Genomic DNA, 14,316 nt, shown 5'->3' on the forward strand with positions numbered 1-14,316 from the left:
ATGTACATTCCTCACATAGCTCCTTTCACCCTGTCCGCCTGTGACAACACTGTTGAGTCCCCAGCTCACTTCCAACAGCCTGTTGTGACAGCCTTTGTGTCCTGGTTCTTCAGACACATGCCTTCAATGTTATTTTGTGTGTGCGTACTTAGGGTGAAAATTGTTATAAACCTTTATGTGAATGCATTAGTTAAGAAACCATTCGTTTTAATGCTGAACTAAGCTAGCTGTTAGCTGTAGCATTTCAGCCTGAACATTTAGCTTGCAGTTATTTGACTCTTGACAAAAGAGATAAATTGTTTTAAAATAACTATATTTTACAACTGTGTCATACTACTTACCTAGATTACAACATGCCTGCTTGAAATGTGTCTTTAGGAGCCATCTAACATCAACCAAAAGTATAAGAAATTACAAAAGTAAACTTGTGCTTTATTATTTTACTTTTAGCGGAAAAGGGACCCTAACTAACCCTAACCCATGTTTATTTCTTTACCTCCTTTTTTCTCCTTTCTTGCATCAAATTTCAGGACGCTTATCCCTTTTCTGTCTGATCCCTCCTCTTATTATCTAGACAGCAGGTTATTGACCGGCAGTCACATCTGTCCATCTGGGAGTCAGGTTACAGAAAGCTTGATCTCATGAGACAGCTGTAGAAATGATTTACTGTACACTATTAGCCGGGATAGAACACATTCCTTTTCTGTTCAGAGTACCGTCCTAACCACAGGCCTTGATGTGATTGGCCATTTTGTTCAACTACCCCTTATGGAGAACATGAATACCATGATTATTGGTGCTCCTCTGCCCTTGGGCACTGTAATATATGATGAGCTAATATTATGCTTTTGAATGTCTGGGTTGTCATTCCAGAAGTACTCAATATCCTAAAAAGAATACTCTACTAAATAAGATCCCACTCTGAATCCCTCCCTTTCCCCCTTTGTCTACTTTTCCCCAGACAGGCCGCTGTAACATCTGTCTGTCGATCAAGTTACAGACACTGTTGAACCCCCGGGGGCCTCTGGAGAAGAGGTTTTTAGAGTCAGGAATATGACTGTCAATGAACAATTGCCCTGTGCAGGTTTTTCACGATTGGATTTATTAATCTTAGGAGAAGAAGTTATTTGGTATTGGTATTAACCCTCCAAGATGGTAGCACTGTTAATATTTGCATTTTATATTGATGTGTTTTAAAAGATGCATGCTGTTTTTTGTCATTGCATTTCTTTGATTTGAGTGTTTAGGGCCGAGTGCACACCAAATGTCCTTCAAAATGAAGATTGAAAAATTAATGGATAACTGAAAGTCTATGGTATATATTTCCTTTGTTTCCATCCCCCTCTTATCTTTTTGACTTTCTTTCTTTCTTTCTTTAAGTTAATGTCTTGCTTTATCCCTCTGTTTGGTCTTTCGCCCTCATCCGAGGGTGACAGACAGACAGGACTGGTTGTGAAAACAGCGGCAAGCGGAATTGTGGCTCATTAGCCCTGACATACACACACAAGCACACCCACACACACACACACACACACACACACACACACAACCCTCAGTGATTTAGAACAAAGGCCTGCTTTTCAGCCTTTGAAAACCACTAGGAGGGTTAGAGTTTGAGTTGTCGGTGTGTAATACACAGATGCTTAGATGTGTGTGTGTGTGTGCATGTGTGTGCATGTGTGTGTGTGTGCACATGGGAAGGTGTTAAACCTATCTACAGGCCGATTAAGCTATTGACAAACACAGGAGACCTCTGTTGGCCATGAAAGAAAGGTAAACACCCACTACACTTTCTCAACCCTTGGGCTGTAACTTTAACACAATCAATGAACAGGTAGACCCTCACACAGCTCACTAACTTCCGTACAACCATGCTCCTCCAAAAAAGTCCTGCCAAGTTTCAACAGCCTTTCTCCAATCATTCCTAGTGTGTGTATCTGAAATGTATAGTTCAATTAGTCACCTTTAATTTGTCTGCTTGATAATTGAAGGTGACATTTCTGTTTATCTCCACTACAGGAATACTGCCTGATTTGTTTTAAGTTCTGTACAACCTTCAGAAAGGGTAGTCCCCAAAATCAATGTTCTGTTCTGGCGCCCCCACAACCCAGGAAAGACAAGAATGTATGTGTGGGTATGAGGGCAGAGGAAGGTGAAGGAGTCAGCTGAGTAGTTTGACGAAGTCAATTCTTTGATGTGACAAAAGAGAAGGAGAGCAAGAGGAAAATAAAAGTTAAGAAGAGCCAAGATGCTTCAAAGACCTAACAAAGATCAGAAAGGAAGGAGGAGAACAACGGAGGTGAATTATGCCAGCCTTCAGATTCCCTTAGTGTGTGTGTGTGTGTGTGTGTGTGTGTGTGTGTGTGTGTGTGTGTGTGTGTGTGTGTGTGTGTGTGTGTGTGTGTGTGTGTGTGTGTGTGTGTGTGTGTGTGTGTGTGTGTGTGTGTGTGTGTGGGTTGGTGTGAGTGTGAGTGGTAAAAGGTTCACCGGCTAACCTTTAACCTACCGCTGACTCATTAGTCGAAACAGTGAGCAAAACGCAGGCTATGACCTCACTGCGGCCTGAGCTTTAGGTCTTGCCTTCATGTCTTATAAAGCTGTATTGTTCCTCAGGGGATGTCTTTTTTCCCTTTTCTTTTTTTATCCTTTCTATTCTAGAAATGATTAACCCAATCGATCTATTTATAATTTCAGGCATTATCTATCCCTGGGCCACTTCCCTATATTCTTGTTCGTCTCAAGCATTTTGTTTTGAGTAATCACAGCTAAATCCATAGATAAAGATTAATTTGCTCTACTTCGTAATGACTTTTCATGATCCTATTTAAATGTTCAATTGTTATTAGTTAAATGATCAGGTGATTATGATTTATCACACACATTTTTAAGAATAACCCCCCCCCATTTTTCCCATTTATTTGGGGCTTACATTTTTTAACATATCCAAACATTTTAGGCAATCTTTTGTATCCTTATTAAAGTTTAGTTAGAAAACAAGCCACTGTTTATATCACTCTGCTTTGATTGTGTCTGGCAGCTGAGAGTCCCAGTGGTCAAGTAAACTTTTAATAAAGTTAATGGCTGAGAGCCTTTGACTGAACACACAGAGCAATGGCTCACAGTAGATGGTTATTAGATACACAATACGGCACAGTGTAATATCCCAGGAATGCCTTTGATAGCTCCAGCTGAACAGGACAATGAAGCTGCATTGACAATTTTCTGACATATTCATACCGTGAAAGAATAATTTATGGACTCTCCCTTCTCAAAAATATCAGTTAGGAATCCATCTATGATTTCCTTTTCTTTAATTTAATAGAAATGCTCAAATATTTCTGCAAATGTATTTTCAAATGTAAACATAGTGGCCACTCAGCTGTTTTAGGATTTTGAGTTTCAGGATTAAGTCCATTGCTCATGATCACTTCAGGTCCTATGAAATAATTAAATATAGGTTTTTTGGTGTGCCTCCCAAAACGTAAGTATTTAGCATACTAGTAGCTAGTGACATTTCTTATCCCTAAAGGAATATTTACTTCGCACCATGACCGGTGGAATTAAACCATTTTATGATCAATTGTGTTTTGTTGTAGTGAGGACAGTTTCCGTTGGTTAACCTCAACATTAACCTCTTTTCCTAACCAGTCGGTCAATCCATTTGAACAGCCGATCATCTTTTAACATGTAGTAACACGACACAAACACAATCCATCACTTCTGAAGATTTAAATATGGCTCCCGCTCTACACTCAAAGTGCTGAGTCAGACTGAGTGTCTGGATGAACTGTCAACTGTTTACTGCTACTGTCTGACTGTGTTTATGTACATGTGTCTGTGTTTGTGTTAGTGTGTCTGTGTGCATGTTAGGTGGCTTTGCTTTGGTCTATGGGTGTCTGTACAAAAATCATTTTGAGGTAGCTAACAGTGAACTTAATTAAGAGAAAGGTGAAAATGCAATAACCCTACTGTTCTGTATAGCAAAATGTAACTCATAAAAAAGAAAGATTTACACAAACAAGTACATAGAGACGGTGGGAGGACTGAGAGGGTCGTAAACAACATGAGAAACTTCTGGTTCCCAGAGAACCACTAATATGAGATAGGGAGAGAGCATGGGAAGAGAGCAGGAGTAGAAGAGAGCGGTAGGGAAGCCGGAGAGAAGAGATGCAGTGGGGGAGAGGGATGTTGGCTTCTTCCTACGGAGAAACACTTCTCTGTAATAAGGGTCAACGGTGTGAGGTCAGCTCAGTTCTCAGTGTGTGGGTGAGTGTTCAAAAAGATACCAAAAGTAACAAGGAAGAAAAGTCAGAGGGGCGTAAATGTTTAACAAAGGTTAAAAATAACATTTCCAAGGCCAGAAGGGCTGGAATAACAACTCATCAGGGGAAAGCTCCTTTCAATGCAACATTTGTCTTTAAAATTCAGGTTTTCTTTTGTTTCAATCAACATTTGTCTTTAAAATTCCCCCAGAATTCCCCCATTTTTCTTTTCTTATCTCTTTCTCCCTTGACGCCATCCCTTCTTCCTTTGGAGCAATTTTACTAACTCTCTCCATTACCCCTGCCTCTGTTACCCGTTACCCTCTGTTTGAAACACACACACACACACACACACACACACACACACACACACACACACACACACACACAAACACACACACACACACACACACACACACACACTCTAACAGACTCCTGGTCAGGTGAAACTGTAGCCTGGGGTTTTCAATGAATGGAGCCCGTTGTCTGTCTGCTACAGCTGTGTAATCACACTGATGAAGGGTTTGTTTTACACACACACACAAGAATTACACACACACATCGGATACTTAAACATACGCGGACAAACATATGCACATGGTTAAACTTACGAATACAGTATATAAAGGCATATGGGGAATGTCGCCATGTGCATATGTGAAGTTCACACACTCACACTCACACACCTAATCACACACACATATAAATGAGATCGCTAATTGTGAGTGATGTAATCCTGGGTGGTCTATAGGCTCCTGGTGGCCTTTACATGTCGGTAAAGCTGAGCCACACACATCATATTTAGACACATAATCAGCACATTCAATATTTACCTGACATATTCTTAGAAATTAAATGTTTCTCTTGTGTCAAAATAGAAAATCTTGATTTTCAAACCAAGCCGATAAAAAGAAGGAAGTAGCAGGGTGGCTTTGTTCAGGGAAATAGTCCTAAAAGCACTACAGGTCATTAGTTTAATCCTTTGAACATGTCTATTTTATATACAATTTATAAAGGACATATTTAACCTCAACTAGAATCGCACATCAAGAGTATCAGTGTGTTCCTGTGTTCCTTGGACTTTCCAGTTACCTAAGTTGTGCAGTTGAACTTCCAACTTAATGTGTTCAAGGCCTCTGATTCTAATTGTGGGAACAACACGGAAAAGGAGAGATGTGCTCAGAGTGTTTAGCTGTTTCTGAGTTGTTCAAACTTGAGTTATGAGATGTACAGAGTTGTATGTAGGGGCATAGGAGCCAGAAAGAATATTTTCTGTAATCCTGCAAACAGACAGACAAACCAAAAAACCAGAGACTAAAAAATAACCTCCTTGGTGGAAGTAATCATGCCTTCCTTGTTAAATAAAGGTTAAACATACACTGCATTCTTATGTAACCTAACACATGCAGCCTCCAAATTAACAGATTTCTCCCAAACATCCAACCTTATTTTGGAACCACAGCCTAATCACTTTGCTTTAAGTTTATTAGTGAGACAAGATACTCTGTTCAGCTGTAAAACTGACCTCTGGACACTACTTAGTTCCAATTCAGAATAAGTTGTAATGTTAACTAAATCATTCAAGGAAACACCTCTTCCTGTCCTTCCCTATATCCCTTTGTATTGCTGTCAAAGCAATACTCACCATCTGTTAAGTATTTGTAATGCACATGCTCTCTTGTTAAAACTCTGTAATGTGTTTACAACAGATCAGGTTCCTAAGGAATCTCGCTGTGCTAAATGGGTTTATCTAATTGTTTAACTACATTTGGTCACAGCCAAATCTTTGCCCCTTTCCACACTATTCCTGTGTCTTCCTTGCCTATTTGTGTGTGTGTTCCTGTTAGTGTGCATCTTGTTTTCGTTTTGCTAATCACCTTGACCCTGCCTACCATCATACTTGCCACCAACCAGCTGATCACCTCTCCTTCTTATCAACCCGACACTTCTCCACACTGGATTTTATTTCTCATCTGTGGTAGTTCCACTCAGGCCACTTGCTTATGAATTTGTGTGAATAGTTGTTCTTGTTGTCTGCTACAGGGTTCCTGTTTGACTGTTTTTCTCTGCCTATCTTGTTAATGTAACATTACAATAAACTTGATGAACTTATTTACCTCTGTGTCTCATTAATATTACATTTAAGGAATATATTTACTTCATAAAACCACAGAATGTACACTAAATCACTGAGTGGAAAGTGCAGTGGAAAAACACCTTAGCATTTGACTGACTAAGAATCGTACATATCTAAGATAGGGTTTGAGACAAACAGATATTGAGGAAATGATCTCACCAGGGCAGGTCCAAAAGTAGGAGTGTTGCTCCTATTATTACATGTTATTCATTTAAACATGGTGTTTCTGTCTTGTGATGACTCCCATGACTGCAGTGGATTAAAAGGTAGCATTGTGTTGTTCTGGGTAGGAGTGGACCGTCCTCCTCGAGGAGCTCCTCAGCCCTTCTATTTAACTCTTAGCGTTGTATGACGTCTGGGGGCCGATGAGTGATTATTAGAAAAGGATGTACAGTCCGCTTGTTTTGCTGATAGGTCGTGGATAATACAGTAAGTGTGGTCTGAATTCCATGAACCAATAAACAGCTTAGGTTTGATAAAAGGTGAAGGGTGTTAGAGACTTACCGTGATATCCTTGCCGGCCCAGTTACACTCCTCCCTCCAGTCGACCGGAGCGGGCCAGTAGATCTGAAACACAGCAGACAAAGGTCAGATGATCCTGTCTCTGAAATAAACATTCTAAATCTGTCTTAATTTAATAATTTTCAATCTGCTTGATTAACATTTTGAGAAATGATTTAAAACTTAAACTCGCTTCATCCCTCTCTACATCTGGTACTTTCCCATGTATTATATGGCAAAGATTGTTTCTTTCTATGGATAAAACTCAAAGATTAGAGCTCCAACCTTCTGTTATCTTTTCACCGTAATAGTAGATATAGTCTGATAACCCTGGCCAGTTTTATTTCCTTTCTTTTCCATCATCGCCTCCTCTCATCCTCCCTTCTCATTGTAAAGAAGGATGTCTTGAAAAACAGCTTTAAGTATTGTGAAATTGCACACACAGGTCATAAATCAAAGTCATCCATATAACCAAAAACTACAGCGGCTTCACATCTAACGCACCAACCATGTAATTTTCTCCAAACAGCTCTGAACAGATGTCCTGTATTTTGTTAGTATGTTTTTTGTGTGTATCTATGGATTGAAGTGCACTTGTTTTTGCCATTGAATACATTTTTGTGTAAATCTATTATCAGCTCCGGTGTATGTAATCAAGTTTCCGCAGGTGGGCCATGTCTGTGACTAATATTCTACTCCAAAGGTTTCAATCAAAGTACGTCATTTGGAAATTAATGACAACGTTATTTTGGATAAATGCTCTCTTTTCATCTCTCTCCATCTCTTTGATGTTCTACCTTTTTCTCTATTAATCCCACATTTCTGTTTCTACTCTTCTTACATGTGAACCCACACAGTAAATGGTCTCATATGTGCAAGATATGATTCAGTCGTTTTCAAAGGAGCATGTTAGTTCAAAGTTTCCACTGTTTCAAATGTTTCTCTTTCTTCATGCCTTTGGGTCCACATGAAAACAAAATCATAAAGTATCTGTGGCCCGAAAACATTTAGGAATTAGACAATATGGCAGTGGTTGTAAATGAAAAGGTATTTTAATTTCCATCCCGTGCCAGTATAATCTCCTCGATCTAGTTTGTCGTAAAAGTAATAAAGTAATTTTATGATAAGAGACCCATAAAGTCTCTAATCAGTGCAAAGTTCTGGTACTCTTCATTAATACAAAATATCGCCATGAAAACGTAAGTATGATTCCCTACGATGAAGAGTAATTACTGCTTTGTTGTGAAGATAAAATACACAATACAATCAAATAATGTTTAGAAAGTCGTTAGTAATCAACAGCCTTTCCAGACAGCCACATATTTTATGGTGACTGATTTTGTTTCTGACCAACCTTGTGTTCCTGCTTGGCGATGTTGTCCAGTGATAGCGACAGCAGGAAGTTCTTGGCCCCAACAAAGAGGCGGCCTCTCTCTTCGTCCAGCAGCAGAGCGCTGAAGCAGCAGGAACGCTCCAGCTCGAACCGGCGCACTCCATGAAACTGCTGCAACTCTGAAATCACAAAGAGGGTGGCAACTTTTAAATGTGCATTGTGTGTATACATACATGGATATACTGATGGCATCCCATAGCTTTACAACACAAAACTGCTTTCAGTTATTATGGTTAACGGTCCTCTGCAACTTCCATACCAACAGAAATATACCAGATGCATCCAATTAAAGCAGAGTCAAGAAAGATGAAGTAAGTCAGGTTTTGTCCAGTTTATACATCAGGATGATTGTCCTTGACCTAAGAAATACTTTGTGATCAAAGCTTCAATACAAGAACAACCTCAGGTCATCAGATTATTCAGATACGAACCAGTTAGTTGCCCCAAGGGTGCAACAAGTCATAAGGTTGATCAAGAACTGCTTAATTTTAGTATTTACATTTCTGTGTCCTAAGGCCATGTGACATGTTAACAGGCAGGACAAAGCCCTGACAGTAATGACACTGCATTGGGCTCAATGGAAAAATTGAGTGTCTTTTCTCTTTCCAACCTGGCAAGAAGTCATTCTAGGGAAACATTGCCCAGGAAAATTCTGCTTGTATTTGTTAACTTAAGCTATAGTTAACCCAAGCCAGTGGAAAAAGAGAAGTCTGAAGAAATAAAGGGACTGCTGCCCTGCACTTAAACCAGGAACTCACAAAAAGAGCAGGGCCCTCTCTACTCCGACTTTTAAATGGCTTTATTAGTCTGCCATTGTTCTAATGGCAATTTATAACTTTTATTAAGCCTCAGACGCCACCCAAAAGCCGCCTGCATGACATCAGGGGCTGTAGGTCTGCTATTATAAAAGTGCCATTTTCAGCAAATGTATTACTTTTCAGTTCCACCCTGATAACATATTGTGTGTTATTTGATTATAATAACCTTGGGGGCAAAGATACTGGTACTGAAAAGGACATTTCGTTTTTTATACATTTTAAAATAATTAATATTGCATTGGCATGTTAATTATCGGCATGATCAATTCCTTATGTTTACCAAGACAACTGACCAACTAACAACGTCATGCTAGGGTAGCCAGTTCTTCTTGGACTTGAATAACCACATAAAAGATTGTCTAATGAACGCAATATCATGCCTATTTAGATGATTGCAAGACATGACCTACAGTATTCATCAGACAGACATTAATTACTGTACTGGATAAATACATTAACTGCTGCTGTTTTTCTGCTGATTTCAGACATTCATGAGGTCATTGGGATCTCTTCTTGTCCTTCATGTGTCAGCTAAAACTAAAATATTCTGCTTTCTTTCGATCCAGCGTGCTTCTTGTTGCCTTCAGCCTAAATTAAAGGGAGCACATATCCCAGCTGGGCAGACGGCCTTCGACGAGCCTCACAGCCTCGGTGAGTTTGTTCAGCCTGTAATTGCCATCTTTCAATGATGGAACACATCCCTGGTTTATGTGGTTGTGTTGGGCATTGAGCTGCCTTCTTCTCATTTACAACACTCGGGATGAAACACAAAACCCTGCCACTAAGCTGCATTTGTGTGTGTGTTTGTGTGCGCATCTGTTTGTGTTTTGTTGTGAATCCGAGAGAACCACAAATTACAGCTGGCTGCTGTTCAGGACTGTTTACTTTGAAAAGGATATGATGGAATATCACATGAAACAGAGAAAGTGTGTCTGTGTGAGGGTGTGTGTAGACAGAATAAAGTACACATTATGTGCAGTGGAAGAGACAAAACTCCCCCACACACAAGCCAAATGTGCCTTATTACCTTTGTATGAGAGCTTCATGCGTGGTGAGGAGGAGGACGAAGAAGAGGAGGATGTAGAAGATGAAGAGGAAGTGCGTGTCATGGTAGGGGAGGAAGCGTGGGCGGCGGCGGCCAGACCCAGCAGGAACAAAGAGCTGCAGGTCACCATCATGGCCGCCATCATCATCATCATGGTCATCATCTTGGCACACTTAGAACAAACTGTTTCCTTTCAAAAGTGACAGTCTGGTAAGGGACTTTCAGCTGGATTATGGCCTAGTTTCCACTTAATGCTCAATATTTGTCTTATTATCTTTTGTTCGAGTCTGGTTCTGGTTCAGAGCAGAACGATATCCCTTGGACTTGTTCTGGCTTAGTCGTTGTTGGTGAGGATTCAGGATCTGCTAAGCTCTGTAAACCCAACACAGATTCTCCCTCTTGTTGTTTGCTTTTGCAGGAGCTCCTTTCAAGTTCTTGATATTCAGTGTAATCGTTATAAAACCCTCCTTGGTTCTGAAGAGTCTCTGAAGAAGCACTACTCCTCTGGTGAAGGACGACCAAGTTCACCTTTCACATCCAAGACTGGATAAAAACTTCACACATGGGAATAGAGACCTAAAAATAGGGACAGAAAAGGGAGAGGATTTAGAATTGGACACTACTAGCATATGTTTGCAAGTACCAGGGGAGGCCCTTGCACGCACGTACACGTACACATACACACACACACACACACACACACACACTCACACACACACACAAACACACAGCACTGGCGTCTGAAGTATATTTAGTCAGATTGATGCCACTGCCAGGCGGTGTTAATGCCAACCTACATTATGGCAACAACACTATAATCTCTTCACATTACAGAAATACTCGGGGACAGCTCCAAAACACACACACTGACCATGATGATGGTGTGTGTGTGTGTGTGTGTGATAGAGATATGCCATGCCGACTGCCAAGCCAAGCATAATCTCACCATGTCTGTGGCACTGCCAACTCAAAGTAGCATCCCTCTCTGTCTCTCTCTCTGCCTCCACAGGGGCAGACGGTGTCACCAGATGAGATCTTTTCATTGCTAATGAACCGACAGTGACGTGGATGGATGTATGAATGGATGTATGTGGATAGTATGTCAATTGTAATCCCTGTAATGCTACTGTATGATGTCCTTCTGTTGTTCTGTTTATGTTTTTAATGTTTCATGTGGAACCTACTTGAGCAGGTCTCCCTTGAAAAAGATATCAATGATCTCAATGGGATACAACCTGGATAAATAAAGGTGTGAAATGAAATGAAATGGATGTATGAGAGCATTGGTGCCCAACAGAAAGTCGCTTGTGAGCTAGTCCATTAAAAGCAAAAAAAGTTGCTTTTTGAATGAGACTTGGTGTAAATATTGAATTACACAATAATATAAAAATGACATTTCAAGTTATCCAAATCTTAAATTGTTTTGCTTTTTATAGTGTTTGCACACAGCTTCTGTGTATGGACAGGGTGTATAAAAAGGAACCTCTATAAAGTTAAAGAACTGGAGTTGAATTTAAAGTGACAGATCTGTTATTGTTTCGGAAAAATCCCCAATAACTTTGTGCCTGGGTTGTGAGCGTGTTGTTGTAAACCACAACTTTACCACAGCAGGGGCAGGAATGAGGTCACTGGTTTGAAAGCCTACATATATATGAATGTTGTGTAGTAAAAAGAGTGCATGCACGGCACAGACACACACTCACACACGCCTCTCTTTCAGTACTTTGGACTCTGTGGTCGGTCGTAACAATAAAGCCTTTCAGGAGAAACAGTCTCCTTTATTATATTACACCTCACAGTTGGCACTCAGTCAGTAACAGACAGACAGTCTGCTTTTTGCTTTCACAAACAATTACCTCTATCACTGTTATTCAAACTGGATGTGTGTCAAGGACTGTCTGCTGCAATTACAGTTAAATCATTTTTATTTGGCTTATAGTCTATATATATATAAGAAACTTCAAAATGTTTAAGGAAGACAATATGGAGAAAATTGGCACATCTGCTACCCCACGAACATATCCACATCGTGCAGTCATATATGGCGAGACCCATAAATTGCATTTGGACTTCTGGTGAAAGAACCAGCCAACACGCCACTGCTATTATTTCAACTCAGCTGGTAATGTTTACAGCCTCTAGGATACTTCCTACCAGCCAGCTCAAAGCAGATTTAGGATTTTCTAACTGTTTTACAAGTCTGAAGCAAAGATTAGAGCTAAGTTATTAGTTGAGTAAATATAATAAATGTTTTTAGTGTTCTGTTTTGTATTCTTTTAACTGGCTTTCTTTGGAGATTATCTTGGTTTTGATCAGTATGTGCCTTGATTTAGATTGTTACACTCATTCATCTATCGCTTTCAAGCACACATGTGAATACTGAAATATGCAAGATGACCATGTACACACAGAATCAACATACACACACACACACACAGACACACATACACACAAATGCACACAGAGACAGAGCCGTCGAGGCTGTTGGCACAGTGTTTTATGAATAATGGAGCTATTGAGGCGTGGAGACAGGAGAGCTCTCATAAGCTCACGGCTCCCAGGCCACAACACAACAGGACCGAGCTGAACAGGAACATAAACTCCCACATACCCTGCAGTATGTTAACACACACACCCCCACATACACATGTGAATGGACAAAAGCGGACATACAAGCTTCGAACAGCACAATACCTATCATCTGCAAGAACTCCCTAAATCAGAATTGCACTAAAAGGCGTTGTGAGGTCTGAATTGTCCTGGGTTACTTTTATAGTTCTAAACTGCTAAATAAGTTGGCTAATTTGTGATTATTAGTGTGAAATCCATTAACAAATGTGTGTGTGTGTGTGTGTGTGTGTGTGTGTGTGTGTGTGTGTGTGTGTGTGTGTGTGTGTGTGTGTGTGTGTGTGTGTGTGTGTGTGTGTGTGTGTGTGTGTGTGTGTGTGTGGGTCTGAAGCAGAATAAAACGCCTTAAGGTTGTTCATGTGTGTGTCCAACATTCTGTTCTGGGCTGCAAAGACACTGCAGTATTTCAAGGAGTAGGACGTCAGCGCACTTGTCAGCTGCAGTGGAAATGACACACACACACACACACACACACACACACACACACACACACACACACACACACACACACACACTGTCACAGTCCCTGGGAGTGACAGGGGGCAGAAGTGAATCTCCTGTCGGCTGCTATTAAAGGAATGGCCGGTCCCATTGTTCCTCTGAGTCTCCCCGAGCTGTGTGTGCGTCTCAGCGTGTGTTTCTATGTCTTCCGTCATGAGTTGAGGAGAGTTTTATTGTTCCTTATTGCACATCCTCGTCCCATCCCAGAGCCCTGAGCGAGCACACACGCACATTTATTGGCAAATGTGCTTATATACTCATCTAGTAACTCAGCACTTACCCCTGCAAACACACACACTCACAAATACACAAACTCCTTGCATGCTCCATAATGCATCTTAATAAAAAAAGCCATTGGGCCCGCTGACACTTGCATTCAGTGCAGCTTCAATAGACATGGAGGAGCGGCTTGCCAAGAGGGAGTGGATTAAAAATAAAGAGAAAGACAGAGAGAGATTCTTAAGAGGGGGGTGGAGGTGGGGGAGGCAAGCCATCCTGTCAAAAACCAGCCTAAATAGACACAAGAAGACAAAGCAGCGCGCCTCCAGGGTGAGACGTGCTTTTGAAAGGGAGGTTAGAGTGCAATCCTACAGTAGAGCACACTATAATGAATGAATGGATATCAGCAGTTTAACCTGTAGCCCTCATCTACCACAGGTTAGAGAGGAGGAGATGGGAGAGACACAGAGGCTCTGATAGAAAGGGACAAACAGAAAGGAGATGAGAAAACCATGATTGACTATAAAAGAGAGAGAAAGATAGAAATGATGCATGATTGGAGGGGGAGGAGGACATATGAAGGGCACTGGGGAGGAAAAGGAGGAAAGGTAAATTGAGATAGAGAGAGAAAAAGACAAGTAGGAGGATTAGGGTTCATGGGGGGAGGTGAGACAGTACAGAAGAGAAGAAGGGAAGGAAAAGGTGAGAAAAAGATGGAGAGAGAAAAGTGGGAAGAAGTTGGGAGACAAACTACAGTATGTATGGAGTAGTAAAGGGAGAGTGAAGGAAAGAGGAAAGGAGGAGAACAAGAG

General features: G+C 40.8%; 1 protein-coding gene across 2 annotated transcripts in view; it reads right to left on the minus strand.

Annotated features, from left to right (window-relative positions):
- The window catches only part of sema3b (sema domain, immunoglobulin domain (Ig), short basic domain, secreted, (semaphorin) 3B), an 84,162-nt gene that overhangs the window by 17,211 nt on the left and 52,635 nt on the right, over nucleotides 1-14,316 (minus strand). For both annotated transcript variants that reach the window (XM_034145101.1, XM_034145102.1), the window contains exons 2-4: nucleotides 10,139-10,732; nucleotides 8,255-8,412; nucleotides 6,904-6,966 (exon numbers count right to left, since the gene is read on the minus strand). In XM_034145101.1, coding sequence (XP_034000992.1) covers nucleotides 6,904-6,966; nucleotides 8,255-8,412; nucleotides 10,139-10,319 — 402 coding nt within the window. In that variant the 5' untranslated portion in view covers nucleotides 10,320-10,732. The remainder of the gene's footprint in view (nucleotides 1-6,903; nucleotides 6,967-8,254; nucleotides 8,413-10,138; nucleotides 10,733-14,316) is intronic.

The sequence above is a fragment of the Trematomus bernacchii genome, unplaced genomic scaffold (genome assembly GCF_902827165.1).
Source record: "Trematomus bernacchii unplaced genomic scaffold, fTreBer1.1, whole genome shotgun sequence".
In the NCBI taxonomy this organism is placed as follows: Eukaryota; Metazoa; Chordata; class Actinopteri; order Perciformes; family Nototheniidae; genus Trematomus; species Trematomus bernacchii.